The 26,954-nt window shown below is 37.7% G+C and overlaps 1 protein-coding gene across 1 annotated transcript in view; it reads left to right on the forward strand.

Annotated features, from left to right (window-relative positions):
* CNTNAP2 (contactin associated protein 2) overlaps positions 1-26,954 on the forward strand; it is a gene marked incomplete at both ends in the record, with an annotated part of 665,714 nt that overhangs the window by 430,642 nt on the left and 208,118 nt on the right. Inside the window, 2 exons of the mRNA XM_079533370.1 lie at positions 9,763-9,869; positions 25,596-25,715. Of these exons, the coding sequence (XP_079389496.1) occupies positions 9,763-9,869; positions 25,596-25,715 (227 nt within the window). The remainder of the gene's footprint in view (positions 1-9,762; positions 9,870-25,595; positions 25,716-26,954) is intronic.

A 26,954-nucleotide genomic window follows, 5' to 3' on the forward strand; every position in this document is an offset into this window, starting at 1 on the left:
AGCAGCTCACTAATGGCTAGTAGCTGTGAGAGCTTACAAGGCCAAATGAAAGTGATGTGCTAGGTCACAGTGAAACCTGGGATAATATGGAAGATTTACAAATGCAATGGAAATAGGAATGAAAGCGGCCATTTATGAGAAGGACTCTGAAAGTCCTAACCTAGTTAAATTTGCAGCTGGGATGAGATACCTAATCCCACAGCAAGCCCTGCTTCATCAATATGGAACCATAGTAGCAGTGTGAGCCCTGTGGTATCTGGAAAGGCAACTGTCCAACAAACAGCACAGACAGTAGCTGACTACGGGAAAAAGAACACCTGAAATCCAGGAGAAATCTGTGCCCTATAGAAATTAGAGAGATTCAGCCTCAAAAAGCAATTTGAAGGGCTCCACAGTCAGGGCTGGTGAAATATGTCACTGGCAAATGTGGAATGATGTCATAAAAGTGAGGGTCCAGCCTCAGAAGTCAAATAGACAACTGAATCTTACTAAATTTATGGTGGTAACTTGATGTCAGTCAGTGTTTTAAATCCCCAGTGAGAAGGGAAGATGTAAGAAGGATAGCATAAGTAAGGGCTGCTCTCAGTCCTTTCATCCTCCAGTTTGTATTGGTAACGGGAGTTGCCTCAACCTAGGTGCAAGATCTTGCATTTGGATTTGTTGAACCCAATGAGGTTCACCTGGGCCGACTGCTCAGGTTTGTCTGGGACCCTCTGGATGGCATCCCATCCCTCTGGTGTGTCAACCGCACCCCACAGCTCGGTGTCACATAAGGTGATGACGTCCAGGTTGTTAGTATCAGAATGCAAAAGGTCTCTGTTAAAGTCTGTAACACAAAGTGGTGGACACTAGAGAGAGAGAAAGGATGTGAATTTCTAGGATCTAATTAGTCCATTTTATCCTGGTATGTGCCTTATTGTGCAAACATATCTAATTTCTCCCTGAGTGGCTGAGATTTCTCTCCTTTATGTTTTCTAGTGCATAGTTTTTGCACATATCCTTATTTGTATTTCAACAAAATAGATCTGAATAAAAGCTTCTATGAATTAACTTCTGCTTTAAGCCTAGGTTAAATTTGCTTTCAACAAATGTGTAGATGCAGAATAATTTCCTACAATTGGAAGATACTCTTACAGTGGCTGTGATAAAGTTCATGCTCTCTATCAGGTGCATACACTACTTCATTTGTCTGCTATTTTTTTTTTTTTTAACCCTAAACACTTAGATCTTGGAATAGTATAAATATAGTTAGCTTTTAATGGGAATATATAGATCTCATTTATAGGGGCATAGAATCACAGAATTGTAGGGGTTGGAAGGGACCTCCAGAGATCGAGTCCAACCCCCTGCCAAAGCAGGGTCCCTACAGCAGGTCACACAGGTAGGCATCCAGGCAGGTCTTGAACATCTCCAGAGAAGGAGACTCCACCACCTCCCTGGGCAGCCTGTTCCAGTGCTCCGTCACCTCACCGTAAAGAAGTTCTTGTGCATGTTTGTGCGGAACTTCCTATGCTGCAGTTTCTGGCCGTTTCCCCTCATCCTGTCTCCACTCACCACTGAAAAGAATCCGGCCTCGCCATTCTGCCCCCCACACCTTAGATATTTATAGACCTGGATCAGGTCCCCTCTCAGTCTTCTTTTCTCAAGGCTGAACAGACCCAGTTCATTCAGCCTTTCCTCATAGCAGAGATGCTCCAGGCTCCTCACCATCTCTGTGGCCCTCCGCTGGACTCTTTCCAAGAGATCCCTGTCTGTTTTGTACTGGGGAGCCCAGAACTGGACGCAGTGCTCCAGATGAGGCCTCACCAGGGCAGAGCAGAGGGGGAGGATCACCTCCCTCGACCTGCTGGACACGCTCTTTTTAATGCACCCCAGGATGCCATTGGCCCTCTTGGCCACAAGGGCACACTGCTGGCTCATGGTCGACCTGTTGTCCACCAGGACACCCAGGTCCCTCTCTGCAGAGCTCCCCTCCATCAGCTCATCCCCCAACCTGTACCGGTGCATGCAATTATTCCTCCCTAAGTGATATTCCTCCCTAGTGATAAGAATAGCTCGGCACAAAAAAAAAATCAGGTCTCTTCTTTCCATCTTTCTGTGAGAAGATACTGAGCTCACCTGGTTACTATCTGCTTTGAAAAACATTGAGACCATTATACTTGAGCATGCTGCACTGAGTATAATGAACATAAATAGATGAGTATCCTAAGACAATATCACTTTAACTACAAACATTTCCACTTGTCATAGCCCATCTGCAACATTTGCTAGATTTAGGATAAGAGAGTAAAAGTAGGTTTGGGAATTTGATGGGGATCTCATGCAAAACTTTTTTGTGTAACTGCATTCCATTTCTATTTTTACATTGATTTCTAGACTTCAAAAGAAATAAGATGCTTAATATGCACCATGCAAATATAATTATATTAAGATAACATCTTGTTGTTGTTGTAGAAGAAGTTATAATGCAGTGGGACTACAATAGGAAATTAGAATTTACAGGCTTTGGTACCATTTGCAGCTCTGCATGTGGAAGAGAAACTGATTCTCAGGTTCAGGTGGGGGTAAAAAAACCACCTTCCTACCTACAAGTGATTTTAGTGAGTGAAGCTGGATGAGGAAGCTATCAGCATGCATGCCTACACAACCAATCATCCACCCAGATCCACCTCTAAATAACTGGTTGCCAGAGGACTACTTAGCATAGGTCTTCTGGATGCCTAGTTTCCATCATTATGAAGGATTCTCTTTTCTTTTGATGGAAGGATACTTTTTAGGTACAATTTGATTTGGATGGTATTATGGGAAGTAATATCAGGATAACAGACAGCATCTAGTTAGATTCCATGGTCTTTGACTCAGATCTGCAGAGTGTTTCTGGGGTATTTTTTTACCACTATGTATTAACTAGAGCATGGCCTCTTTAGCTAAAAATGGGTTGGGAAATTTTGAGAACACTAATGTTTGTAAATATCTTCCATTTTAGAGGACAGCACCATTCCTTCTGAACCAAAAGAATTTCAAAGTGATCTCATGTCATCCTTCTGTTTAATGAATGAGAAAAATAACAGAATGTTACACAGTTACCGTTGTATTTTCCTTGAAAATTGCAGTTCCTTGCCAGAATTGGCAGAAGTATAGAAATTGACAGATCAAACAGCCATTGAAGCGAACAAACACAGATGTCCTTTGAAAAGAAAACAAAACAAAAACAGCAACAACAAAAACCCCAGTGAAAATATTTAAATGAATACAGTGGGATTCTGGGGTACCTTCTGGTGCTCAAATAGCAGACCTCTTTGTCAGCTGAGTTTATGTTCTCAATGAAATGGCTGAACTACTGTTGTCTTGAATTTCCAAATAACCAAGATCAAGCAATAACTGTTATCTCCTGTCTATGGCTGGACAGCCCACTTTTCCTTTAATATGAAACTGCAAAGTGACTTGTGATTTCTCTGCAACAGATCTAATTTCAAGATGTTGTCAAGAGGGCCTCCTGGAAAATTGTCTGTAAAAATTGCTTGATTTAGACTGTGGGAGCGTATTTTGTAAGAGAGGGAAGTTATTTGAATGACTCCTGAATTTAAAAAAAAAAACAAAACAACAAAAACTCAACAGCTCTATGTCAATAGAACAAAATTAACAAGCTAGCTATTCTCTCACTGAAATGTTCTTTGGAAGAATTCCAGCTCTGTATTAAGAAGAGCCGAAAAGGCAAGCAGGATACTAAACACTGTAATAGAACAAAAATAGAAGAAATGCTTTTGCAAGAAATATTTTGCTGGTATGGATATCCCTAGCATCCTGTCTTTTGAATTTGAAATGCATTTCTTTGTATCTCATATCAAAGAATAAGCAGAGCATAATAGGATATTGGAAAAAGACAACTAAAGGATAATAATACAATACAACTCCATAAGAAGAATGTGCAGTAAACTGGAACTAGGAATGATTTCACATCAGTCTCATAGTAGAAGAGCTAATGAGAATTCACTGAAGTTACCAAGAAGCAAAAAAGGCCTCTCACTCTTGAGCCTTCCCTTGCTCAACACTAGCAGTAAGCTAGGAATTGACCTTCTAATGGTCTCCTGAAAAGGAAGAAAGGTGTTCCTGGAAGGTGTAGAAGGATGGAGGAAATCTGTCCACCAGAAAAAGAGCTATCCAAAAACACCCTGGGATTCCTAGGCTCTCTGTGGCATACGCTAGCCTCTATTGTAGAAAAATGGGGCTCAGTGGGAGATAAGGGAAACACTGCTAGCTCTTCAACCCATTTGGCCGATTGATTTGAGGGCCTGGGAAAGTGTATTATGAATAACAAGGTGAGACAGCTCACTGCCTCTACTGTGGCATGGAATCTGTTAATGGCATTAAACCATTTAAACATATCAGAACAAAATCAAGGAAGAAACTATTTACTGCATAACTGAATCAAAGAGCCTGAGTAGAAGCTTGCTGTGCTTACAGATAAAACCATCCAAACTGGCCCAATACTTCAAGTCAGGGTCTTGCCTATTGCAAGCAAAGGGGACCTGAAGACGTTAGATCCTCATAGCCCTAACTATTTTGAAAAAGAGTTTTAACAAGTCTGGACTAGGAGTTCCTATAGAAGTGGGCCCTCTGAAAATCCACCCTATAGTCGTGCAAAAATTTGAGAAAGTACAAGAAAGACCAGTGGGAAGGGTATCACTGGAAGATCAACTTCCTCCTCAAACCACTTTCCATTTTACATCTTGCTCCAATAGAGGAGCTGAACTAATGGATCTAGGCCAGTGCTTCTGACAGAAGCCAAGGAAAAATTCCCCACACTTTAGCTGCTCTAACTATGGGATATGGAAGCCAGAAGTATAACAATAAGTGGACCAGTATCTAGCAAAAGAAAGCAATGACAGCATTTTCTAACGGGATACAAGAACTACAAAACAATAGCAGATAACAAAGAAGGAAAATTAGCTCACCCCTTTCAGAAACCACCAACTCAAAAAAAAAAAAAAAAAAAAAAACACCAACAAAAACAACAAACAAACAAACAAAGAACAAGCCACTTCGTAACCAGAGAGATGCTGCTAATTTTTAAACGAGAGTGAGAAATGGATCCAGGCTCCACACCTTCAGGTCACTCAGATGCATTGCTTGCATCTGAGCTCCCCACTTCAGCAATGCCTTTTCACCTAGTGCTCAACCAGTGGTTTCAGGTTGTGACCTGGCAATTCTACTGCAGCTACAAATTTCAAAACTCATAGCTAACATTACGCACCCAGTCCTCAAACAAAGGTTATATGCTACAGTTCAGCATAATGAGGAAAATCATTCTTTAATTCAATGATTAATGTCTGCATGCAGTGTAATGCGGCCAGATAAAAGTGATATACTCTTAAATATGAGCCTATGAATCATCCATGGAAGATTCAAAAAATTGCATTGGGGAACTGGGCATGAAGGAAGCAATTTATGATTATTCCTTTGAAAGCTCAGACCTTGTAAAATTTTCGTCAGGAATGAGGGACCTCATATTGCAGCAGGTACCACCCCATCAGTACGGCATCATGTCATCTCTAATGAACTCCCCAGTGGCCTCGGAGGCCATAGCATAACAGACCACCCCGTTAGTGGCAGACTTAGGGGAACCTTTCCTCATAATAGCCATATTGTCATATTATAAACAGATTTAATTATCATTTGTATTGTGTTGCTATCTTAGTAATATGCAACGTTAGATACTTCACGTTACACCACTGTTCAGTTTTGTATCCATATTGAAATGGAAATAGCCATGATTTATTTCATTCTGCTTGTATTGTTGCATACTGAAAAAAATCACTAAAGAAATTAAGACTGTGTTTTTATAATACCTGTGCAAGTGATGACCAATACCTATGAATTAGGTATTTCATCTTACAAATACTGAACACAGATTTATACTGAATCACAGATTTAATACTGAATCACAGATTTCTTCTAATAAGGATTACTGTTTAAATTATAGCTGTTACTGTAAATAGTTAAGCAATGAAAAGACTAACCATTTCTGTAGCAGTTACCATGGCTCATTCTTTATTTATGTAGGCATACCTTAGTAAATATCCATTGAAATTGTCAAAATTCCCTCATTTAAATAAAATCAAGTAACACAGACAGAAAGATCCTCTGTGCCAGAATGCAAGTGCAAGTATCCTGACATGAGTAATAGTTGTTCTACTATGTCATGCTAGCCACAACAATGATTTCATAAATCCAGATGTTATGTCTCTTAAATGACTGGTGTTAAGAGTATTAGAACACTTGATACTTTTACAGGAATTGCTGTTCTAAGAGCTGAAAGCCTTTACCAGGATGTCTTGTTCACATATTCTTTTTTTCAGATCGATCACCTCTGCTTTGAACAATGTTGCAGAAGTACAATTCATCCTAAATGTTAGTTCAATCTGATATGACCCAAATTTCTCTTTATACCCCATCTGCCTTTGCAGAGTGAGAGTTCTATGTTACTGTGCAGATCTCTCCTCTTATAATTCCTCTTCAAAAGAACCCCAGGCTTCAGTAAATACTGAATAGAATAATTCAATCTATTCTTGAGGAGCAGCCCCCTGAATGACTTGAGAAATCATCTTATTTACATTAGTGCATTGACCATATGTTTTAATTATGCACAAAGATGCAAGCAATATATGAAGAATGGCTGTTTATATTGCAGTTTATATTTTTATTGTACTACTTGAGCAGATTTCAACTATTAACTATCAGTGCAGCTATCAAAGCTACATAGCTTCAAACTTTTTCTTCAGTACTGTACCACTCAACCACAACAGCCCAGTGCACCTGCTGAAAATGCTTTCATTTTGAAATAAAGTTGGAAGACATCATTACTTGGTTTGGTAGAGCATCAAGCATACAGTATATTTTAACATATATATCAAAATAAAAAATTGTTTTGAATTGAAAAAAGTTGGTATGCATTCAGAACATTTCAAATGGCATATTTCAAGGATTTCAATATGTTTTCCTACATCTACTCAAGCTGAGGTGTTAATCACAACTGGCACTTTCCACTGAGCACTGTTTCAAGGAAGTGTAAAATATTTCATGCCAAACTGTCTGGCAAAAGCAAAATATTTTGTAGGGACCTTTTTTTGCTTTTACATCTTATTTTTTGTGTGCTGATTTCTGGATTTTTATGAATTTTTATAATTTCATTTTTATAAATGAAATATAAAACCTTGAAAAATCAAAGTTTATAATAAACTGAATTACTGATTGTTGTGCTGAAAGTGGACTGCTTGAAAAATAGAATAAAGACCTATTAAATTACACTCAAATAATAGTCAATAATCAATGTTTCTATAGGGCAATCACAAGGGTATTAAGTAGAATTGTAGGTTCCCAGCAATGCTCTATTTGTGAATTAAGCATACCAGGATCGTGTTATTATAATTTTAAAGTCAAATGCATATTATTAAAACTGTCTTATCCTCGTTGTTAATTGTCCTTAAAAACAGTTTTGCAGTTCATATGAATGTTTTGTGGTTTTTGTGAAAGCACTCTCCATTTTCAAAAGCCTGAAATTGTCATCATTCTTGCTGGGGAAAAAAAAAAATTGTATATGTTTATGCACAATCTCACACATACATATATTTGCACCTATTTCCTGCTTGAACAGTAAGCCTTCTGACATCAAAGCAGTTCATTGCACAAGTTCTAGGTAATGAATGAGTTATTACTCTATGCATCTGTTTTTAGCAAATGTAAAATTGATTAAATAATAGAGTGTGAGTTAAGCACTGTTTCTATTTGTATGACAGAACTGTGACCATACTAGCACACGGCACATGATTTGTTGGGGTGTACTTCCTTTGTTGTCTTAAAAATGTCTTGAACATCTAAAACATTCATTTTACTGTAATTTATAAAAATGTTGTAGGGCTTCTACAGAAGAATAAAATACAGGTATACACTAAGGACACACAGAAAGGACAGGGGAATAAGTCAGTTGAAACCATGCTTAATATTTTCTATAAAATTTTAGCTAGGCGTGCTGCTGCTTAGAGATGGGAGAATCATTGCAGTAAAAGAAAAAAAAAAAGATAACCAACCAATATAAATATGCTCAATGATGATTTAGAGGAGAATAGTGAAGTGCAAAAAGGTCATTCATTTCTTTGTTACTGTTCAGTACAGCTCTTGATCTAGTTGACTGCAATGAGGAGAGTGAGGAAATTCCACTGTGATAAACCCTTGGCAAATATAAACTAAAATCTTCTTTCTTATCCCAAAAATCTCACAAGTTAAGAATATAGGAGATGTGCATAGATAAAAGGAAGAGGATTTTAAATGAATATGTATTTTACATTGCTACTAATGAACAATATGCACGCATCATTAAGATTTGTGAGCATATTGTTCAGCTCAGGGAGAACACTGCAAAATAAATAAACCATTGTTAAATACTATCTCATTGAATTGTGGTTGGTCTGGGTCAAATTCCAGTTTGTGATTCAGGAAACTTGGTCTATATGTCCTTGTCAAAAGAATGAAGAGTCTAAACCATTTAAACCTATTTAGAAACATTTATCCTCACCCTGTTGTTACAGGCTGTTATACAAAGTCCCTCCCCAGCCTCTGGGAACTGAACACTGCTGTTAAGGTCTCAGAGCTTTCTCTTCTTCAGGCTGAAGAGCACCCAGCGTGCCCTTTTGTAGGGAATGTACTGTAGCCTTCTGATCATCTCTGTGGCCCTTCTCTGGGCCTGCTCCAACTTGCACTGGGGACTCAAGACCTGGATGCAGTATTCCAGGTTGTCTCATGAGAGCAGAGTACAGGGGCAGAATCATCTCCCTCAACCTGCTGGTCACACTTCTCTTGATGCAGCCCATGATACGGTTGGCCTTCTGGGTTGTAAGTGTATGTTGATGGCTCACATTGACTCTTGTCAATCAACACTCCCAAATCCTTCTCCTCTGGGCTGCTATCAAGCCATTCTCTGCCCAGCCTTTATCTGTGCTTGGGATTGTCCTGACCCAGGTGCAGGTCCTTGTGCTTCTGGCCTTCATGAGGTCGGCATGGGCCCACTTCTCAAGCCTGTCCAGGTCCCTCTGGATAGCATCCCTTCCCTCCAGCATTTCAGCAGGACCACTCTGCTTGGTGTTGTCTGCAACCTTGTTCAGGGTGCACTCAATCCCACTGTCCATGTCCAAATGGATAGGATAAAGGAGAATGAATCTCTGCCATGAATCCCTGTGAAGAAAATACGGTTGTACCATTAATACTGAAGACTATATCACCTTGCTTTAGTAATGCAGCATTAGTAAGTTCCTTACTAACCAGCAGGCAGCCTTCCTCACTTTATCCCATTTCTGGCAATAGGATGTTCAATAGAAAATCATTGGCATTCTTTACTTAACTTTCAGTCACTCCATGAAACATGACACTACCAGTACAGCTGAAGGAAATGCACCTTGTGATGTTCTTTTTGTTTTGACAGCTAAGCATCAGAAATGCTTAGCTTAGAACCTTAATTCATGATGAGCAATTGCATTCCACCTTTATTACCCCCTTTTTCTTTTTTTTTTTTGTTGTGCAGGGGCTGCAGATTAATCACCAGTTGTACACTTGTGTGTTTGAATACAATTCTGTTGTTATGCATAAAATAACAAAGATTAATTATCAGGCAAGGACGTGATATAATGTTTGTGCAGCTCCTAGCTTAGCCATGTGTAAATCTTGATGCTCATTTAATTGTTTTTCTCTCTTTCTATCTTATTCTGCCAGGTGTGTGCCCAATCACTGTGAACACGATGGCAAATGCACCCAGACGTGGGACAGCTTCAAGTGTACTTGTGATGGAACTGGGTACAGCGGGACGACTTGTCACAACTGTAAGCCATCCTGCCATTTCAAAACTGTAACTGAGTACAGAAGGCACTGATTAGTTGAGATTAAAAACTCAGCTTTCCTCTCTGCTTGCTAAACATCCTGTAACCTGATTTGTTTTATTTTTTTCCTAATGAAAAGTTCAATTCAACAAATGTTCCACCTTGTGTCCCTAGGGCTGCATTTATATAGCACTATTCTGTACCATGCATGGGACAAAAGCAGCACACCTGTCTTAGCTGAGTATCCCGAAGAAAAGCATGCTCAATTTCATATGGACTCAGTGGTTATTACCTCGACTATTGCAAGGAACTGCTGACCACTGCGAGAGACAGTTTCTGGTTGTTAATCACGAGTCACATTTAAGTACTTGTTTTCAGCTGTTCTAGAATCGTGCTATCCACTCTGCTGTGATGTTTTGCAAGTAAGAATATTTATTATGAGCTCTACTTGTGTTGTAGGATATGAAAGCACAGAAAGAAAAGAAAAACCTGCAGTTGATCTTGATACAGGTCCCGAAGCATATGCAGATTCACTTATATGTGTCTTCTGTTCCTTCATTATATACTAAAAACAGAATTATTCACCTGCCAAGTAAAGTGTTATAAAATGTCTAGAAGATGCAGGAAATATATCCAGTCCTTACTTTTTTCTTTCCTTAGCAAGTTGCCTCTCAATATTCAAGAGACCATAAAGATGCCTCTGAACAGTTGAAAATTTGAATTTCTACTTTATCGTGTAGCTGAAGATATAAATGAATATAATCTTCTTTAGCTACAACAGTGTAACATGTTAGAAAGATAGAACAAGATTATTTCATTCTTAACAACAAAAAAAAAAAAGTAATGAGAATAATGGTGATAATTCACAGGTGTCTGAGTTTCAACAAAAATCTGTTCAGTTTTGAAATATTGTATTAGAATGGGAGATAATGTATTTTATATATTAACTATGAATGCATATCTATTAAGTGTCACAGTCCTTCATGATCTGGCAAATGAACTAGTGAAATTGAAAGAGTTAAATGGCAAATAAATGTTTACTGAAGGGAGATACTTGAAGTACTAGTGCTTGAGGACAAATTTCATGGGCAACACTTTTCCTACCAAGAGTAAACATGCACAGTGATGGCACGTTTAGTCTTGGGAAAGAATTTAGAATGAGGTAGTATTTTGATTAAACAAATCAAAAACTGCTTATGTTTCTTTCTGGAAGTATTATCTTTATAGAGTTTGTACTGTTCTAGTTTGGACATCTGGAAAAATGTGCTTCCTAAGCAAATGATAGGCTGTTAAGGTGTTTAACTGGAGAAACGTAGGGATGGAAGCTTATTTAGTTAATTATATTTTATCTAGCAAGTGTCTGCAAACAAGTGTAATCTGTTAGGAAAATGTGTCTTGCTGAATCTAACAGCCAGACAGAGGCAAGATTCCTGCAGCTGCATACATTCCCAGCAGGGACATGCACACACAGCACAGGTGCACCACATACACGTGTATGCCACAAGCTGCACAACTCATACAGCACTCATTATTGTACGGCAGCAGTACCTGTGTAGGATGGAGATTCACTGGGGAAAATGTGTGAGGAAGACTGGAACAATTTACACACAGATGGTGGATTTCTCCAGTGATTGGGCTTAGGCAGTCCACTCTGTATCTGGCCTTAGATCCTTGTCATCTCAGTTGCTGTTGCCTGGACCTTGGACAGCCTTGCAGGCTATCATTTGTCCTCTCCTTCCTGCTAATGACTTGTTTTGCTCCTTTTTGGGAGGGTAGATGACTTCTTAACATGCAACCTAACAGGTCTAACTTCCCTTCTTGAATCACAAAGGAAAAAATGAATGGATGATGTAACTTCTAAAATCACAGTCATTAAAAAAGAAAGAACTAAAGGATCTTAATAGGATTTTCACCTGCGTTTTATGGATAAGCTGTAATAATGCAAGTAAAGGGCACTGTTGGACTACAATAACAGAAGGGGAATTTGAAGTCCTTTGTCCTGTATTTAATTATAGGATGGATAAAGCATAGATTATCATTGTCATTCAGAGATGCATTTGTCAACATTTACTTTTTAATTCAGCTCAAGTTTCTAACTTTGATGGATAAGTTTTTGTTTTGTTGATATTCCAAGAACCTCATTTCAGTTTTTAACTTGTATTGCTATAGTTTCAGAAGTCTTCTTTCCTATAAAAATGGAGTGAGCAGTGAGTTTTTCAGTGGAGCTCCTATCAGAGTATGTGAAGTCTTGTGACTTTTTGGAGTTTCAATTCAAGGGCATCAGAATCAGTGAAAAGCAAAAAATGTAATGTTTAGGTATAGACCTACAGAACCTTTACTTTGCCCTTACAGAGCAAACAATAGTTATCGGTAAATAAAAGACCATATTCCATCTGTGTTTTAAGTAGAACAGAACTGCAAATAATAAGGGGATTAGTTGAAGTTTGCTAAAGGTTGTAGTTAGCTTATCCTGAGATTTGGGGCCTCATCTCTGCTACAGTGTTGCTGACTCAATATGTCCTTTCCTACTTGCACAGTGTGTATCTGTACCTGAATCTGTATGGTGTTACCTTTCATTTTCTTGTGAGATTTGTGATGTTTGTGATAATACAAGTCAAGCAGTATAGAAGAGATGCTGGAGGAGAAAGGAAGTTGGAATGACAACTGTTGTAGAGTATGAAAATAACTGAAAGTAATTTTGAACAGGATTACAAGTTCGGTGAAAAAGCTGCAAAATCTAGCAGATGTCATGACTCTATGGAGTAGGAAATTGTTCAAGTAGATGTTGCGCTACCAGTGTCAGTTCAGTACTATTTTACTTAAAACCATTTGTTTAATAGCATAATCTTATATTTATACTCGGCAGAAAAATGTTTGTTTTCTCAGTGACTCCAGTGTTTGTGCTGTGTATATAACAGGTATCAAAGATGTTGGATTCAAGATTGTATTAGTGGATATCTTAATTCTGTACCTTATGATTTTTTAGACCTTGAGTTTTGCTGAACTTAAAGGAACAGTGTAATTCTGTGGTATTGAAGGCTTTTGCCAGTGAATTGCTTTTGCTTTGGTCTGGGAATTTAACATTATCTTGAGTTTTTGAAACTGAAACAAGGCAAGCCTTGACTGAATTTCAGATTAGTTTTTTAGGTTTCTTTGAAGTTGAAATTCAAAAATAAACTCCCTGAAGTGAAACAGAAAAATGTTTGCTTGAAAACCTTGTGAATCAACATGGCTTTTTTTGATGTGTATTTACATAATCTACAAGGCTGATCCAAAAGTAGCACCTCTTATTTATTTCCTTGGAAAATGCAAAAGATACACAGAGAGTAATAATACTATCTGGTAGAGGAAATTCTCAGCTACAGAACACTTTTTTGAAGTAGACACCACCATTAGCTGTGCATATTTTCAGTGATGAAGAAGAGCCATCGTGCTACAAAATCTCTTCATTTTTCAAAGACATGCTAAGATCTCAAGCTCTGTGTCCACCCTCTCATTATTTGTCAGAGGCTTAAGCTACCGTTTGCAGTCATTTCTAATCCATAAGAATTTGGTGTTTTTACAGTTACTTCTGGGTCCCCAAAGTTCAAGTTGTATCTCTCATTGCATAGTAAACACCATGGAAATCTGCCAGATTGTTCTGGCTAACACACAGTGCCCTAAGGAACACTGTGGCCTGGCAAATATCAGGCTATAGCATCATCTTTATCATTAGTCAAGACTCAAAGTTAAATTAATACATTTATTTAAAAATCATGACTTACAGAAACTGTTACATAATTATTTTTAAAATTAATTAAGGTTATAATTAAGAGTAGGCATAATCTGTTTAAGCTTTATTGTATCAATTACATTTTAATATCTGCCTAACCTTTACAGCCTACCCAAGTGTGCCCTAACATGAAGAGTTCTTAGACAAACATTTCTCTGGTATATATTGGAAAATGTTTCCTGGAGCCATTAAGAACTGCAGTTCATTTTCCTTGTTATTTCTCCCCATTTTAATGATGTTCTTCAGATAAGACTGCACTGCTGCATCTTGTGCAAGCAATACATCTGGGTTTAGGCTGTAAGAGTCTTCCTGTTATTTACAACTTCCTTAAAACAAAACAACATAAATTTTACAATTTCTATGCAGGTTTAGGTGGCAATTATTCAAGCATCTTAAATTTTTAATATATACCTTAATGCATACTTTCTCTTGCATCTACATGTGAAAGAAACACAATAAAAGACTTACTGATAGTTTACATTGACTGTTACGAATCTACATACCACCCCCTGTGTTTTCTCACGTTCTAGGCAAACATATAATAATAACAATTATATTAGTGGTCTTCTAATTATTTCCAAGAGTAAAAAGTCCAATTTGCTGTAAGGTTAATCTTAATTATATTTTTATGTACTCATGATGGACAAGCTGTGTGTGTTTAAAATTCAGCCTTCTGTCTTGCTCCAATTTATAGGAGGGAGAGGAGGTTCTTGTAATATAAGTATACCTGACTGTGAAATTAAGACACAATGGATCAAATCAGTTTATTACAAGTTCTTGTCATTTTGGAAGATGGGGAAGGGAAGATGGGAGATAGAAAAGATAGGAAATGAAAGCTTTGTAGGAACCAAGAGGAAGATTGTCACCACCATGGGTCAACTGGTTTGCAGTTCAGTTGTTGAACTTCAGTAGTTGGTTGCTGTGCACTGTTGCTTGGTTGATGACGATGATGACTGTGACTAAGTTTCCAATGGCAGTGCAAACTTATTTATAAGTCCAAAGTGTCTGAGTCAGCTCTCTTTGGAGGGACAGCTCAAATCCAAAATTGTTGAGTCAGCTTTCTTTGAAGTGGCAGTTTCTGGCTTTGGGATCTCAGCAGAAACTCCTTTGTTCCCATCTTCTGAGCCTTGCCAGCAGAGGGAGTAGGGAGGTGCCAATCTGCATCCTGTTTTTCATAGGACAGAATGACATCATTCCCCGATTTTCCCATACCAAGCTGGAGTTATTTGATCATAGGCCAGATCTTCCACCAGAAGCATTCTTGAGCACTCTCTTCTGGAGGCAAAGAAGTTCCAAAGAAGAATGCTTTTACATGTAAAATTGTCCACACAGTGATGGTGACTGCCACATGGCAACGCCCAACTCTCATCTCCTAGATAAGTCAGAGTCTTATCAGAAGAAATGCCTCGGAAAGCAAACTTTGAGCCAAAAACAAAGAAAGGTGCAGACACCTTCAAATAAACACTGTCTTTATTTTTATCAGTGTTCCACCTCCTTTCCTTCTAGCATGTTGGAAAGGAAGTGGTTTGCTTATAAATCTTTAATTATTCAACAGGAGAGAATAAATTCCATTTTACAGGAGAAATACAAATTTAGAATCATATATAGATTATATAGAATAATCAAGGTTGGAAAGGACTACTAGTCCAACTGTCAATCTATCAACATTTTACCCACCTAAACCTTGTCTCTCAGTTTCACATTTATCCTTTTCTTGAAAACCACCAGAGACAGTGTACATCACCTCCCTGGGCAGCCTTTTCCAATAACTCACCAATATTTCAGAGAATGAAATTTTACAAATATCCAACTTGAATCTCCTCTAGCATAACTTGAGGCCATCCCCTCTTGTCCTATTGCTAGTTACCTTGTGTGGCCACTACCTCACCACAATCTCTTTCAGGTTTTGTAGAGAGTAATAAGGTCACTTCTGAGCCTACTCTTCTCCGGAATAAACAATCCCAGTTCCCTTTGCTGCTCTGCATAAGATCTCTTCCTAATACTTCAGTTTGTCCTTCTTTGTACATACTCCAGGGCCTTAATAACTTTCTTGTAGTAAGGATCCCAAAAGTGAACGCAGTACTCGAGATGCGGCCTCACATGGACTGAGTTCAGAGGGACAATAACCCTATAGTCCTGCTGATTACACTATTTCTGATACAAGCCAGGATGCCATTGGCCTTCTTGGCCACCTTGGCTCATGTTCAGCCAGCTGTCAACTAACACTCCTTTTTCTCTACACAGTCATCCAGCCACTCTGCCCTAAATAGCAATGCATGAGGTTGTTGTGACACAAGCGCAGGACCCAGCACTTACTCTTGTTAAAGCGCGTACAATTGAGCTCAGCCCAGCAATTCAGCCCATCCTGAGCCCTCTGTAGGGTCCTCCTACCCTCAGCTAGATAAACACTTCCTCCCAACATGGTGTCCTTCCAGCTTACTGAGAGTTCACTCAATCTCTTCACCCAGATCGTCAATAAAGATCTTAAAAAGGGCTGGTCCCAGTACTGATCCCTGAGGTGTACCACTAGCAACTGGTTGCCAGCTGGATTTAACTCTGTTCACTGCTATTCTCTGGGCCCAGACATCCTGGACTACATCCACAGCCTTAAATAGTCTTGTCTGCAGAAGACACATTTAGGAATTGCATCAGAATATACAGCTGAATATCTGAAACATTTTATTTTCTACATTCAGAGTCTAAATGAGAAAAGATAGTGTTACAGTATTTGTCTTGTCACCGCTGTAGTTTCATAGCAAAAGAATAATAACATGATTTATCAAAATATGCTTTCAACTTTGTTTAAAATTTTACAAATTTACAAATATCTGATCATAAGAAACAGGTTGGGTATGGCTTTCCACTTCACTAGTGGAAAAGACTGGGGGAGTTCTGAAAACAGCATAGTTACTCTTTTGTAACTCAAACAGATTTATTAAAAAAACCTAGAAAAGGCAGTGGCTTACAGATCCACAGACGTATTAATGCATTATGAGATCAATACAATTCCTAATAATTCACTGGCTGTGGAAACATTTTTATCTTGCAGTTTAATAGAAACAAGAGGGGAATCTGCAGAAACAATTGAAAACAAACTTTCAAAAATGCAACTGCTGCAAATGATAATAATGCTGCAGATTGTTTTACTTGTTTACCTTCGTCTGAGTGAAATAGATGAGACCGTCCACTAATAGTAGTGTTACTTAGGTTCTTATGTGTCAGGTTGTATAACGATGAACACGTAGGTGCTCTAATTAGCGTAAGAGAATGTACAGGCAGAATGTACAGAGTGCCTACAGGAAGCAGTAGAATAGCACACTAATCCAAGTGTTAAACGTCATTTTTGACAAAACTAAGAAAAAGAGTAAAGCTGCTAACACCTTCCAAGATAAAAGCAGTTTGCACTTTTCCCTAGTAAGTTTTTAAAAAATGTCTAATATATCAGAATTGACTCTGCTTAAAAAAACTTAAAGACACTGGAGTATTTTCCTCAGTTTATTACACTTTAATATTTAACTGTCATCTGAATGTTACATTATAACTTGATAGGTGATAACATCTATCAGCAGTATGCTAGAGCTTTCTCATCTGTGCTCAGAAAGAGACTTTGGTTTGATGTCAATAAGAATTTTGTGTTAATAGGAACTAGTTATGTATTTCAAGGATAATATGCAGCCTTCAGCATTAAAACCAGAATTGAGTTCCCAGGGCCTGCAATGTGAAATCTAACTGTACGTTCATATAGCTCTGCCTTAAGAAAGAAGAATCAAACAAAAACATATCCAAGAGGCCAAAACTGAAATTATCTATTTTTCATGGGCCTAGTAGATTAAAATGGTGTTCCTATCCTGATCCTTAAAAACTCCCATAACAACTGGAAAAATAAATCTTTTTTTTTCTTGTTTCTTTTCCTTTTTAATTTTTTTTTTTTTTTTTTTAACTATCTTCCTGAAAAAGATACTGAAGGGAAGATTGAACTGTACATCAAAAATAGTTAAGTTTCTCAGGAAAGTCATTAGGGACATTCTGACAAACTGGAAACAGAAAGCTGCATTATCTAAGATATTCATCTAAGATATTCTGAGTCTCTTTGCTAGCGTGTTGAAGAGAGAGTGACTGAAGAAAGAAGCTAATGCCTCTTACTTTCCTCATGTTTGTTTTTACTCAGTCTCTCAAACAGTCTTCCACTGATTAATTTTCTTTCACATCCTTTGCTCGCAAGTAACATGCTTCAGGTATGCATTATCATGCATGTGTTCTTTACTAGAACTTTCATTTAGTCTTCTCCTATGAGATTAAGGAATCAAATGCAGTTTCTAATTTATTTTTTTTCCCAAATGCAGTGGTAACAAAAAAAAAAAATACCACTTTCAGTCTGGATTTTTAATAAGCCTACGAGTGACTCTCTGGTAAACATCTTTGATGTCTGGTATTTAAAGAAGTAGTTATGTACAGAGGAAGCCATGTATCCTGAAAGTTGCCTGATATCCTTGCTGAGTCCATCTGCTACGTACCCCATCTGCTCATATGCCTGGGTGATCAAATTGTGGCTGGTGCTAGGATCCACCAGTCTGCCCTGAGCTCTCCTGGGTTAGGTTTGTGCCCAGCCCTCCTGTTGTGCTTGGGCTTCCTGGGCCTTACTCATTTCCTCACATGAATGGATTTCCCTTGGACTACCAACACTGTCCCTAAAATCCTGGGGACCATGCCCTTCAGTGGCCTGGCCCCTTCAAACAACAACCCTGCTTGTGCTGCTTTCTAAAAAGCCATAATACTTGTGCAAGTGTCCAAAGGATGTGAAGAATTTTCCAGAAGGAAGAAGAGGAGGATTTTTCTCTCTTTTTTTTCCTCTTTATTTTGTTTTGTTGTTTTTGTTTGTTTGTTTTGTTGTTTTGGGTTTTGTTTGTTTGTTTGTTTGTTTGTTTTAGCTTAGCATCCTGTATGGATTCCAGTTAAGTGGAAGAAGCAAGATAGTACATATACAGCTTTTAAAAAGTGCAGAGATTCTAGCTTTAAAGCACAGTGTTTCTGCATACTTCAGTGAGTTATGCTGTACCAGACAGACATTACGTTCTTCTAAAAACGTGAAGATAAATGGTGTTGCTTCCTACTCGGTTTTCTATGCGTCTATACCACTTGCCACTTTTAATTCTGAGTATGAAACAAGCGCTGGATCTCGTTTGCACAGCTTTTTCTGAACAATTTAAATCTACTGATCTACCTCTCACATGAGACCACAGAATAGATCTTCAGACATCATTACAGAACACAAGATCTTGTCACTAAGTTCTAGGAGAATTCTGTTGCCATCAGTAGGGTGAGCAACATTTCAGTTTCATCTCATTATTGGTCTGAAGACACACGGCTCAAGTACAGATGACCCTCCATAAGAATGCAATTTCCAACTTCTTCTCTACAGTTTATTTAAAACCAGCCATTTTAACAGTTGACTTCACTTGTGAGAAGAAGTTTACAATCTGTTTAGAGTGAAGACTGAAGTTCTTCATGTGTTTTGCATAGCTTGCTGAAGAGTCAGTTTGAGGTGGGAAATAGCTTTTGTTCTCTACCAGATGCAACTAGTGTTGGAGCAAATAATCTGGTGAAAAATGAAACACTGCAGCCCACCACAAAACCTCACATTCAGCTCTATTTCTGTTATTTCCTGAGAACTCTTTTTAATATCTGTGTTGTTTTTACTGCAACCAGTAAAACAAGAATTAGTCTCATCATTACTGAGCCTTGTTAGTTTCATAAAGTACAGCAGATTTTTATTAAAAACAACAAAATCAATCTTGAAACAGCAAATTAAAGTCTTTTGCTTCCCTCTTTTTTTAGTTCTCTGTTCTTGTTACTTAGATAATTGTAAGATTACGAGTGAGCCTGATTAATCTACAATTCAAGTTCAAACTCTTTAGGATGTCCATGTATGAAAAAGGCTCCATCTGGGACTGACGGGGGTTGCAGGTATTGTACCTTAGAGATTTCTAACCAGATGAGTATACGTCTGTGACTTGTGCATCTCTGTTAACGACTCTTACTGCTCTTTCTGCAGATTGCTTTCATCATTTACATGTTCAAAGAGTTCCTTAGAAGTTTTTAAAAATTGTTGTTACATCCAAGTTTTGATTTACAGTGTAAAATCTATGCTAAAATATTTTGGAAAGATCTATGACTTGTGTTGTATCAATCTATTGGAGATACAATGGGGACATTTAACGTGATTAATTAATGGCAATGATTTAAAACACATAGAAGGAAAAAAAAATGTCTTGTGTGGTAGGGTTATGCTACCGGTAATAATAGCATAATGATGCTTCTGATGTTTGAAATTTAATTCTCAACCGTTAATAAGCAGGGGAAAAAAGACACAATATATTTTTCAAATAGGTTATCAATTTGTCTTAATTACAACCTTGATAATTTGAATTAATGATATGCATTTTATATCTGAATGGAGTTAGAATTGTGTTCCCAGCCTATTCAATCTGTAAGACCAATATAAATTGCACTTTTAACATTTAAATATTATGTTGCCTTTGTTTGTGTGAGGCTTTATGGAATCCCTTCTCCATAATCCTTCTGAGCTGTCCTGATTTCATCCAAAACAGTGTTACTAGCACACCAGTGTTTTGGTTGTTGTTTTGGCTGACTGATGGGAGCACACCTGGGACTGGGAGTTGAAGAGCCACTACCATGATGACAGAGCAGCAGGGAATGAAGTAGAGACAGAACAGCAAGCCTGATTTGGGCTAGGGATTATTCCATAATATATGATATCACAAGGAAGGTCGTAAAGTTGTGGGGAGTTAGCTGCTAACTCTGAATACTGCTAGCTATTTACTTCATGTACCAGGAGGTTTTTTTTTCCCAGTATCAGCTGCTACATCACCTTCCCAAGGATCAAGACTGACTGGCTTGTGGTTCTCTGATTCCTCCTTCTTATCCTTCTTGAAGATGAGAGTGATGTTTGCTTTTCCCCAGTCTTTGGACGCTTCCCTCACTTGCCAGAATTCAGTAAAGACTGTATAGAGTAGCCTTACAATCACATCTGCCAGATCCCTTAACACTTATGATTGCATTTCATCAGGGTTCATGGAGTTAGGAATGCCCAGTTTGCTCAAGTAGTTTCTGCCTGATTCTCCCATTTCCTTCAGGAGAGGGACCACATTTTCCCTAGTCTTTCTTTTTGTCACTGAGGTACCTGTAGAAGATTTTCTTGTTCCCTTCAATGTCCATGGACAGATTCATTTCTATCTGTGCTTTTGTTTTCCTAACTTGGTCCCAGGCTTCTTGGACAGTTTCCGTGTATTCCTCCCATCCTATATGTCCTCTCTTCCACCCTCGGTATGTTTTCTTTTTGTGTTTGGTTCTGTCCAGGAACTTTTTGTTCATCCATACAGGCCTCCTGATGCTTTTACCTGACCTCCTCTTGGTTGGGATTAATTGCTCCTGAGATTAGAGGATGTAATCTTTTAATACCAACCAACTTCCTCGAACCTTTCTTCCCCCTAGGGCTCTATCCCATTGTACTATATGAAGCAGATCACTTATGAGGCCGAAGTGCTCTCCTGAAGTCCAGGGTGGTAGGCTTGCCATGCACTCACCTTATTGCCCTAAAGATCTTGAATTCCACTGTTTTGTGATAACTGCAGACAAGACTTCATAGGCGAGAACAAAGTGTAGCACAGAACCTCTCCTTGGCTTCTCTGTTACTTGAAGAAGAAAGTTGTCATCATCAATGCATTCCATGAATCTCCTAGAGAGCTCATTCGCTCCTGTGTTGATATTCCAGCAGATATGTTTGGAGCAACCCATGTATTTATGAAGTAAATTTGTTGTGTTCCTCTTTCACATCTTTCTGTTTATGCTTATAGCCCCTTTAAAGGGATTTATGAGCTGAAACCCACTTGAGTGATATGAGCTCCAGCACCTTGTAGAGCATTTATTTTTCAGAATTTTCCTAGGATGTTGAGAGTGATGGAGAGGTATAGCTGGGCTTCATGGATCTGATGCACCTCTACTTCTGTCAGTTTTATGATCTTTTAATTTTATTGATTCCGGTGAACCTACGCTTATCTTCCTTCATTAGCAACAACTTAGAGGAGTTCATCCCTTGCAGCAAGTATATTCACTGACAGAAAAAGAAAAAAAAGAAAGACACCATGTAGTAACATCTTCATTTTGCCATACTGTCAAGATAGGTCTCACATTTATTAGTTTTACACTTATTAAAGTAGGCTATTTCGTAGCCTTAAAAGGGAAATTGCCTTTATACAGTGATGAAGAAACTTTATTTCATTGAATTGCTACTGGAACTCTATGGTAAAAGCATGTACTTAGAGTTATAGCAACCTGGAGTTGCTAAGTCCTTTTCATCTTTCAGTTACGCTGCTTTTTTAGAGATAGCCAGCAGCTGTGTGTATTTGGGATAACTTAATCTTTGTATCAGTCAAAAAGTAAAACTGGATTAAGAACATTTGTTTGCCTCCATGAGGAAAAACAACAACAACCTAAGGGCAGTTGTCTTTTTCCATCTTTTGGCTAACAATCTGGAGCTGGAAAGACTATTCTGTAAATTCTGTTTCTGAACCATATATTTTTCTACAACTGTTAAAATTCTAACACTAGGAAAGAAATACCTCCCCTTAGCTGTTCAGTTAAGCAGTTCTTCTGAGGAGAAATAGAACTCATGAGGAAATTCATCAAAGAATATGCTGTAGAATTCTACATGGTTGGAAAGTGTTTAACTTTTGTATTACTCCTAACTTTTTCTCCCTTACTCTGCTTCCCTCATCTAATTTTTGTTGAGAGAGGCTTATCCCATCAAATCATGCTCAAGCCCACTGTCATGGCATAGGAAATGGTGAACTTCAAAATACATTAATAGTTACTTTATCAGATGTTTAGATTACTAGATTTTCTGCCAATGCTGCTTCTGTTAAAGAAGTTTGTGTTTTGTACTAAAACTTCAAATGACATTTTTCTTTTTTCTTCTTTTGGTACTTCTTTATACTTTGTTTTAGAACTCAGCAACTTTCAGATTTTAGCATGATGTGGATTTGGTCATCTCAGTTTGATCTGTATTATTCAGGTGATTAAACTTTTAAAAGACTATACCATTTTTTTGCTACTCTTTCTGTTTTTTTATACTTCTGTACTTTTCCCATGATCATTAAAACTCAGATCACTGTTCTGTTCTGCTGTGTCTGCTCTGTTTCTTACTGCTTAAAGTTTTTGATATGACGTGAGAGAATGTCAAGATGAGTGAGAAAGTAATCTGTTGAGGTTTTTCTCCTCCTATTCTTTCCATTGAGAATATAACTGATTTTTTTTTTTCTTTTAATACTTGAATGCATTGTGCTAGAAATTGCGTATCTGGCCATCAAGGCAGCTGTAGTGAGTTTTACCTTTAGCTTGAAATATTTTGATGTTTTGATTTATTCTGAATATCCTTAAAAGTGCATTGTGGTTTTTGACCAACTACCAAGAAAGCAAATGCATTATTTTCTGCATGTTAGTTTTACTGGCTTGAAGAACAGAAATCTGTTTCCCCCGTGTGTTTCAGTTTTTTGGTTCTTTTTTTTCCTATCTTTCAAAACAAATCATGAGTGTAAGACCTGTCCCTCTCCTTGTTCTTTCCTCTCTAGCCATTTTTCCTCACTTACACCCATACTCTATAGAATCATAGAATCATAGAATTACTCAGGTTGGAAAAGACCTCAAAGATCATCAAGTCCAACCGCAACCTGACCATTCTACCGTAACAACCCTCCGCTAAATCATGTCCCTGAGCACCACATCCAAATGGTTTTTAAACACGCCCAGGGATGGTGACCCAACCACCTCCCTGAGGAGTCTATTCCAGTGTTTAACAACCCTTTCTGTAAAGAAGTTTTTCCTGATGTCCAACGCAAGCCTTCCCTGGCGCAACTTGAGGACATTTCTGTTCATCCTGTCACCAGCGAGATCATCCCCGCTCTACTGCAATCACCTGTCAGATATTTGAAGAGAGCAATAAGATCTCCCCTCACTGAAGTCTTGCGTTTTGCTGACTTGTCCTTTACTAGATGTATTGATTGGTTTTGCTTCCTGATAGTAACTTTTACCAGTTGTCTGATTTAAGTTTTCGTTTGTTGGTTTTGGTTTTTATTTATTTATTTATTATTATTCTGTCAAGATCTTTTCCTTGCTATATTCTACTTGCATTTTCTTACAGGACTTAATGAACTTGAATGACTGCTAAATCTATGACTTGTCAAATCTTTATCTTTTTAAACACTATAGGTATTCTTTGGTTTGATAGATCTTCTATTTTTACCTGTTACGTATTTCATTGATCTTTTTTTTTTTCAGCATTTGAAAAGCTCATTTGAAGGAAACATTGAATCACAATGTGTTCCTGTGTCACCTTTTCTTCTGCATCATCTTCTCCTTTGGCATCTTATTATCGTGTCTTACTCCATTCCCCTGCAAAGCTGCCTAGTCTACCTGAGCTTTCCAATTATTTGCTGTTACATTACTGGCTACAATTAGCCATCTGAATTCAACATGAAGGTCTCTTACTTTGATCAAGTGTCTCCATATACCATCCGTTAAAATTTGTTATGCAGTGTCACAATTATTAAAAATGTTGCTGTTTTGTGTTTACACTCAGGTAATATGTAGAGAGCTAGAGATATATTTCTGTTGGGGAAAAAAAATGGAAATGGGAGATGGCTTGGAATAGTTCATAATTTAATGAGTGTCTACTTCTACTAAATTGACTTTAGACCCTGTAATAAACAAGTAACATCTTACAGATTTATTTATTCATTTATTTATTAGCAATAAGAAAGATTCTCTTCATTCATATATAACAACCCTTTGCATTCAAGTCACATTAAAATTTGAGGATTTTTTTTCAGCTCTGCTTTCCCTCCTGCATCTGAGACCAACAAAACATCTCACCCTTGTGAACATCTGAAATAAAATCAGTCTTAGTAGCAGATCACTTGCAAGAATTGCTAAAAAATTTGATGAAATTTTAGAGTGAATAGAAAATCAGGTTAAGCAAACATTTCCTTTATTTTAAGAGCTAATTGATTGATTTCAAACAAACAAATAAAAAAGTTGTCCAACCTTAGATGTGGTAGAAGAATTACAAACAAACCAATAAGTAAAAAGTAATGTTGCATAAAAAAAGAATTGTATACCATATATATATAACATTTTCTGCACATAAAATGATTTGTGTTCAATTATCATTCACATCAAAACAATCCTAAATTCCAAAGAAAATGTGGGCAGTATTAAAAAAGCTTATCAACAGTACTCATTATAATATTATGCCTGAGCTGTTCACATGGCAGAATCTGACAAGAAGGTTTATGATTTGAATTAAAAAGCAGTAGACAGAGTTCAAGGTAAAACAAGTACAAAAGAAACATGCTATGTCAGTTGAATTTCCTCAGGAAATACAGAGGCATTTTAGACATTCCTGGAACAGAGCATACATCTGTAGATATATATTAACATAGTTGCAGCACTATATAGGGGCAGGTATTACTTGTATTGACAAAGTTCACAATGTCAAGACTTGAATTTATTCTGAAAAAATCTGAAAGTCACTTCAAGAAAAAAATAAATTAACACTCATATATCTCTAGAAACAAAACTAAATGGAAAAGTTACTTCTGAAAATGCTTGGTTTTCCCTTTTCTCCAAATTATTGGAATTCTCTTCCCATTCTGCCTTTGTCTCATGTGAAAATAAAATAAAAGAAAATTGTACGCATCATTTAACCACTTCTGTATTTACTAGAAAGATACTTTGTTTTCTGTGCAAGTCAACCATATTTTAATGACAAAGGCATGGTTCTTGAAATATAAATACAGACAAGTTATTGTCCTTGTAGACTTTTTTTTTTTTTTCTCTCCAGGATATGAAGATCCTTACTGCTGTATTTTATTTTATTCCAGCTATTTATGAGCTCTCTTGTGAAGCATACAAACACTTGGGCAAAACTTCAAATTACTACTGGATAGATCCAGACGGAAGTGGAGCACTGGGACCTTTGAAAGTTTACTGCAACATGACAGGTAACTGTGCTGTACTTGTTAATTCATATTTATTTATTTATTTATTTATTTATTAGCATCGAGAGAAATAGGATTTTTCATGATTCTTGTTACTAGGCAAAAGAAAAATAATTGCTAAGAAATTTTTTGTGGGAGAGGTTAGGGTCATCAAAAATGTAGACATCATGCATTATAGTCTGATAATTTCATAAGCTTTTTGAACCAAAGCTATGAATTTTAATATCTTCAGTGCTGCACCATTTAAAATATGCATAGATATATGTAACCATTTATCAATGCTACTGTTTTTGTAAACTGTATGTTTTTGTATTTTTTTTACATTTTAGCAAAGTTTTTGATACTGTTTCTCACAGTACCCTACTGGATAAAAATGTCCAGCATGTGGCTAGATAAATACATAATATGGTGGGTGAACTGTTGGCTGACTGTAAAGATCAGCCTATAAAGGCAGTACAGTTAATGGAGTTCCACCAGGATGGCGGCCAGTCATTAATGGGTTTCCACAGGGCTTCATTTTAGCACCAGCCTTTTTAATGTTTTCTGTAATGGCTTGGATAGAGGACTTGAAGGTACACTTAGTAAGTTTATGGATGACAGTGAATTGAGAGGAACTGCTGACCCCGACTAGGCTGGAGAGGCTTTGCAGAGATGTCTTGTCAAATTGGAGAGCTGAACAATTCCAAAATATATGAAGTTTGAAAAGAGCAAGTGTAGAATTCTGTACACGGGATAAGGGAACTCTAAGTATATGTGCAGGCGGAGGGATGAGCTCCATGGAAACTACATGGGGTCCTGGTTGATGGAAGTTGAAGATGAATCAGCAATGGACCATGGCAGCCAAAAGGGCCAATCATACTCCATGTTGCATCAGGCCTATCACTACCAGCCAACTGAGGGAACGGATTTTTCCACTATGCTCTGCATGGGTGCAGTCTTACCTCAAGCACTGCATGCAGGTTTGGACAACTTGATATACACACCTAAAACTGTTACAGAACACCTAAAGGAGAACTATGAAGATGGCGAAAGATTTAGAACACAATGTAAATATCTTAGTTTGTTCATTCTAGAGAAGAGGAGACTGATAGCCTCATGGCAGCTTACAGCTTTCTCATGAGGGAAGCAGAGGAGCAGGAACTGAGCTCTTCTCTCTGATGGCACGAGAGAATGACACGGAGCTGCATCAAGGGAGGATCAGACTGGGTGTTAGGAAAAGGTTCCCCACCAGGAGTGTGGTCC

The sequence above is a fragment of the Tetrao urogallus genome (assembly GCF_951394365.1).
Source record: "Tetrao urogallus genome assembly, chromosome: 3".
Taxonomy (NCBI): Eukaryota; Metazoa; Chordata; class Aves; order Galliformes; family Phasianidae; genus Tetrao; species Tetrao urogallus.